Below are 6,000 nucleotides of genomic sequence, written 5' to 3'. Positions count from 1 at the left end.
GAAATACCTAAGAATAGTTCAAAAACGTTAGGTTTAATACACCTAACCGAACCGTGCAGAATATGTTTATTTTTCCCCCGTTTCATTTCATTTTCATTCCCATAAGCTTTCCCAGTCTCTGTTTTTTTTTTTTTTCAGTGTTTCTGTCAGCACTTTCAAAATGTTATGACAAACAGATGCTCCCCTTATCTTATCTTAGCTGAGTGTGTGAAGCATCGAAAGGCAGCTGAAGCGTTTCTTGTCATGAAATGTGTTTATGTGTTTTTTGCTTCCAGATGGTTTCTGGGTAACACAAGAATGTTTTGTCTCATCAAACCATGTTCTGTAATACTCTCGTGACAGGGTGTCACTCGCTGTCAGTCATTGTTTCCTTACCAGAGAGGATATATGTAGGTTGCTGAAAGAGAGAGAGTGACAGAATGAGAGAAAGGGAGAGTGACGGAGTGGGAGACGGAGAGAGAAAGAGAGAGAAGGAGAGAGGTGGGTGGTATGTGGTTTTCACTGGCAACTCAAACTTGCTGGGAAGGCAAATCAAAAGGTGACATGGAGACCTAAACAAACACTGGCTGGCTGAAACACTATTTACCCACATCCTCACAATCTGCAGCCATTTCTGCCCTACTGCACAATAATATCTTAGCGCGCTCTCTCTCTCTTTCTTTCTCCCTCTCCCTCCCGCCCTCCCTCTCTCAGGCCTGGGCAAACAGTGTCATGGTAGCATATTACTTTCCACTTTCCCTTTTGCCCACAAACCAGCCTTGCTAACCTTCCCAAACGCCACCTCTTTTTACTTCTTTTTCTCTCAGTCTCTCTCTTTCTGTCAGTGGGCAGGAACATGAGCGTCACAGACAAGTCTTAGTGTAACCATTAAAGCCTCTCGAGCCACAACCCCTCTCTTCTGACATGAGTCTCCTTTAACTCTTGACCACAGGGATTTTGCCTTCACAAAATTACTCTAGCATTTGAACCGTTTACCTGTTATTGTTCTCTCGGATTGAAGGGATGTTTCCACTGCTTCTCTTATTGTGCCTGCCACCTGCCTTGGCAGCTGTGGATTGTAATACTGGTAAGTTCAGAGGACTATACCTGTCTTCTCTAACATATTTGAACTGAAAATGGCATTTTGTTTTTCTGGTTCTTCATCGCTTTGAGACGTAGGACTGCACACTTTTACAAATTGTTTGGTTTTGACACCTAAAGATAATGTACATCCTGTAATTCTCTCAGCAAACAGAGATTGTGTTGGTAATCAAGAACACAAAAAAGATGTGGCACACGAAACATAAAAGGCCTGTGTGTGAAAATGGATCAAGCCATACTTATCTGACTAACATTACTTACATATCTCTACCTCTTACTTTTGTTTTGCTTTTTTTAGAGTACAAGAATGGTTACCAAGTCAGACTCAGTATTAAAACAGCCCTTGGAGATCAAGCCGTAAGTGTTTATTCTGTGCCGTATGGACATTTTGATTCTTTTCAAGAACAGTTAAATCTATACAGGCTTAGTACGGAGACAACAGATGGAGCAAAGGATTTAGCAGTGTGTGATATTCAGGACCTAATGGATGAACACAAATTTGCAGGTTAATGGCTAACGTATAATGGTTAATGGATAGTGCTTTTAACAGAAGCATGTGGTCTGGGTATTTTGAGTTTACTGATGCATGGAAAGTAGGAACCAAATAGATGGAGATTCAGCCATTACATGGTGTTTTTGAAGGGCAGTGATTTTGTATATTTGCAAGTAAAGAAAGTGAAGCAGATTTAGAGACAGGTCCATAACAGATTTGGTTCTGCATGTCATAGGTTCTATTCAGTTGTTATATTATTACTTGTTTTTTTTTTTTGTCTCTTATGGAGTACATAAATACTTAAGACCAAGGCCTATGTGAAATGAACAATGATTTAGTATGTAACTGTTTAGCTAAAATGTTTCCAAACTAACATTTAAAAACTCTAGTACATTCTAACTTATGTGGATTATCACGTAGAGCAGATTTGCATGCAGTATTTTGGGTCCTAGGCACTTCCACAGTGAAGGGGGTAATGCTGTCAGTGTCAAATCAATCACAAGACCAAGAGCTCCAGCTGGTGTTTGATTTGATCACTACTGAGTGTTCCTTTGAGCCGATCTCTCAGCTTAGATTCCCCTTTGTGGCAATGTCATGGTCACGATCTCAAGGGCTTCCCCAATTGTGCTTCATGTGATGCTCCCACAGTATGACTGGAACGAGAGTGAGATGTTCCTCTTCAGAGCCACCATCGCCTTTGCCATGAGGAAATTCAACAAGACTGAGGCGTATGAGTGAGTGAAGCATTTGCAGTCCATGAATGCCAGTACATGTTCATTTCCCACATGTTTGACAGAGTGTTATGGTTTCAATGTATGCAACAAACTGTATCTCTACACTATAAACATTGGTCTTGTCATAGTATTTCTAGTTATAGTATCCTATATGTGAGTTAGTGACTGTATATAGCAGGTGGGTGAAATATATTATAGCGCTAATTTTCACGTTTACATAATATAATGATAAACCATTATTAAAGATAATTAATTGCACAATTATAATCCAGTGTTAAATGGAATACTGACAGGTAACATTTAATCAGATTCTTTATCAATTTAGTTTTAATAACATACGACAACTTCAGAGCAGGGTGCTGGTGTGCTTTAGCCATTTGAAATCAAATTAATCTATCTCGGGTTGTGCTAATTACAATTCTGTGCTGATGGTATGACACCAGAGTAATCAATGACACTGTTCCTTAATAGATATTTGCCCTGTGCGCATCTAGCATGGAAGTACATCAATCAAGCCCTCCACTTGTAGTTACCATCTAATTAAAGGCATTGATCAGTATGCAAAGCACACTGCTTGCTCATTTTGGGTCTGGAGGCTCCATGTTACTTTCCATAAAGCCTCATAGCCTTTGAGAAAAGTATCACTGATGGATTAAGTCTCTTTGTGTGTGTGTGTGTGTGTGTGTGTGTGTGTGTGTGTGTGTGTGTGTGTGTGTGTGTGTGTGTGTGTGTGTGTGTGTGTGTGTGTGTGTGTGTGTGTGTGTGTGTGTGTGTGTGTGTGTGTGTGTGTGTGTGTGTGTGTGTGTGTGTGTGTGTGTGTGTGTGAGTGTGAGTGTGTGTGTGTGTATGTGTGCCGTACTCTGCTCATTTCCTGGAAACAGGTCTGATATAAAACAGCTGTTGCTTAGTTACAGTTTATTGTTATGGGGAAAACACAATCTATACAAGCTATTTCAGAGCAACAATAAATGTGTGCATCTACATGGCCACTACCAGGCTGCTTGACACTTACACATCCATAGAGATGGAGAAAGAAAGGCAGAGAGGGAGAGAGAGAGAGAGAGAGAGAGAGAGAGAGTAATGGCAAGTTCTAGCTAAAAGCCTAGATTAGTGCCTATAAAACTCACTCCCTGTTGCAATATTGTTACGACATGTGTTTCATGAAGATTGTGGTCTTGTATTCCAGGGTTTCCAACATTGTTGTGTGCAACCAGACGCCAAGGGTTTCATTTTGGTTCATTGTGACATCGCCTGAAGACCCTGCCCAAGCAATCTCAAAGAACATTGTGGAGCAGGCTGTCAGGTAAATCCAACCAGCACAGCCAATTATAACCCTGATAATGTGGTGAAGACTAGAAAGTGAAACAAACATGCAGTCATCAATGACCTGTCACAACACAGAACAGTCAGTTGGGTTTCTTTCTGCCTGTAGGGAGTCCCGCAACCGCATAAACAACGCCTTCCTGCTGACCGACAAGTCGCTCGAGTTTCTGGGCATCCCACCAACACTGGCAGCCCCCATCATCCCTGCCACCCCTCCCTGGCTCATCGTCTTTGGGGTGGTAATCGGTGCAGTCTGCGCCGGCATCGTTGCTTTGCTCGTGACTTCTTTTGTCAAGAGGAGACGGTAAGTGTTTGTCCATTTGTTTCCATGTGTGAGGTCTATAACAGCACGTAGTTGTCTACCAATATGATGGATACAGTGTGTTAAATATGTTACAGTGTTCTGGGGTTTTTGGTAGCCTGCTGGTTTATCTGTTCATTATTGTTACTATTGTTCATAAAATAAATGACTGCCATCACTCCAAACAGCATGAAAAACATACCCCTATATTTCTATACAACAGCATGAATAACATACCCCTATATTTTTATTTCATCTAATATAGTGAGAAGAAGGCAAAGGTGGTCCCTGAGGAGGAGGATCAGGCTAAAGGAACTGATAAGGCTGTCACCGGTGAGACATTTGAGGACAGAAATGGAGTTTATAACCTGGGCTTCGCAGACGATGACCGTTTCACCCAGCTGTAGAGGCCTCTGAGCTACAAGCACACACCCAGGCGGGATTCACCAATCATCACTCCAGTGGACCTCGACTCCACTCTCTTCTGATCCGTGACATTTCAAGGAAACCTTGACGAATGAGTCATGCTCAGTTTATGATCGCATGACCCATACCGCAGTCAACTGTTTTGCTTCCTCAACTTAACATATGCCAAGCAGCAACAGCAAAGCACTCCTCGTTGTATTGTGCAACACTATTCAGTGTAACGCAACAATGTTATACAACTTCATGTCGTTTTGAAAGAGTTTTGCTATGGTCAACACCTTCAAGGGATTAAACAGGTTAATGTGTTGCCCATATAAATCTCAACAAAGGCCAGTCACGTGACACTGTAAATGTTATACTTCTGCTGCTTGGAAGACAAAAGCTATATTTTCAGAAATTTGTATTTTGTAGTTTTTAGATGAGTTGTACATAGTCCGTCTGTCAAGGCCTCTCTGATCACGTGCACCTGTGAGTTTTTATGGCTTACCAGATAAAAAATGTTTTGGTCCGCAGTACTAAAGCTCATTCACCTGAAGAAGTTATGCAACATTCAAGCAACTTATGTTTTATAGAATCTGGTAAAATGGGATTGGGGCTTCCTGGTTGCTTTCCTATCCACAGACCAAAACTGTAAATAAGACAAATAAAACACTAAACAAAGTCTGACATCAAAGATTATGTCAAGTGGAATTAAGGGAATTGTTTCATGTTAATCCCTTTTAGCGGAGCTGTGAACAATCCATTCTTGCTTCCCACTCTTGTGCTTCACCATGGCTTGTGAAAGGGTTCATAATTAACTTTATCTGGCTCGTGTCAGAATTGCATTCCTTGTCATTCTGCTCGTAACTAATTTAATGACTTCTTCCTTCAATAGATTCGTATCAGCTTTTAGACTGCCCACAGGTTCTTATCTTGTACTCAAATTATCTTCTAGCCATTGTAATACGTTTCAGATAAGAAACCACGGACAAGTATTTGAAATGCTTTATAGGCGTTATAGCGTGGCAAAAGATTAACTGTTCCTGTTGGATATTTACTCTTAGTTTCAAATCTGATAGTATTAAAAATAGATGCTTGACATTTTGCTCTGACTTTACCTCATTACTTTATTAAGTATAGCCACTCATAAACCCAGACCATGCATCATCCCATTTCATAGGGTACACAACATCTTTCACTGTGTAAAGAAAAATAAGTCAGACATAGTCAAACACCCAGAGACAAGTATGAGGGGGAAAAAAACATTCTAAAAGGCATAAGTATGAGAGACAGGCAATCCAGTTAAAAGCCCTGTTAGCATTAAGTTTATCTTTAAATATCTACTGCTCTTTTCAGCTATTTTAAGGAGAAAGCCACCCCCCACCTCACACACACACACCAAAGCAAGTATTTTATGAGGCCCTGAATTTTTTTTTTTTATGTGTGGCACATTTACGTCATCTAGCTTTATATTTTAAGTAATTTGGCTGTTGCACAGACACCAAGTGTAAACAATATGCCCATATGCATGTGAACACACACACACACACACACACACACACACACACACACACACACACACACACACGCACACACACACACACACTCACACACACACACTGCTTCCCGACAGGCAGGGCAAAGTTCGGCACTGCTTTTACGAG

The 6,000-nt window shown here is 40.9% G+C and overlaps 1 protein-coding gene across 1 annotated transcript; it reads left to right on the top strand.

The window, feature by feature from the left end:
* Positions 1 to 778: 778 nt before the first annotated feature.
* LOC105893973 (collectrin-like) lies at positions 779 to 5,023 on the top strand. The gene is made up of 6 exons (XM_031575184.2): positions 779 to 1,066; positions 1,379 to 1,437; positions 2,222 to 2,307; positions 3,494 to 3,610; positions 3,740 to 3,934; positions 4,197 to 5,023. The coding sequence occupies exons 1-6, from the start codon at positions 1,003 to 1,005 to the stop codon at positions 4,336 to 4,338; spliced, it is 663 nt and encodes a 220-aa protein (XP_031431044.1). The 5' UTR covers positions 779 to 1,002; the 3' UTR covers positions 4,339 to 5,023.
* The last annotated feature ends 977 nt before the right edge of the window (positions 5,024 to 6,000 follow it).

Source organism: Clupea harengus, chromosome 10 (genome assembly GCF_900700415.2).
Source record: "Clupea harengus chromosome 10, Ch_v2.0.2, whole genome shotgun sequence".
NCBI lineage: Eukaryota > Metazoa > Chordata > Actinopteri > Clupeiformes > Clupeidae > Clupea > Clupea harengus.
This window is presented reverse-complemented; position numbering and strand designations above follow the sequence as displayed.

Excerpts from the sequence above, each read along its gene's own strand:
- LOC105893973 (XM_031575184.2), top strand. The coding sequence starts at position 1,003 with ATGTTTCCACTGCTTCTCTTATTGTGCCTGCCACCTGCCTTGGCAGCT. Across the intron at positions 1,067-1,378 it reads AGCTGTGGATTGTAATACTG|AGTACAAGAATGGTTACCAA; the intron begins GTAAGTTCAGAG and ends TGCTTTTTTTAG. Across the intron at positions 2,308-3,493 it reads AACAAGACTGAGGCGTATGA|GGTTTCCAACATTGTTGTGT; the intron begins GTGAGTGAAGCA and ends CTTGTATTCCAG.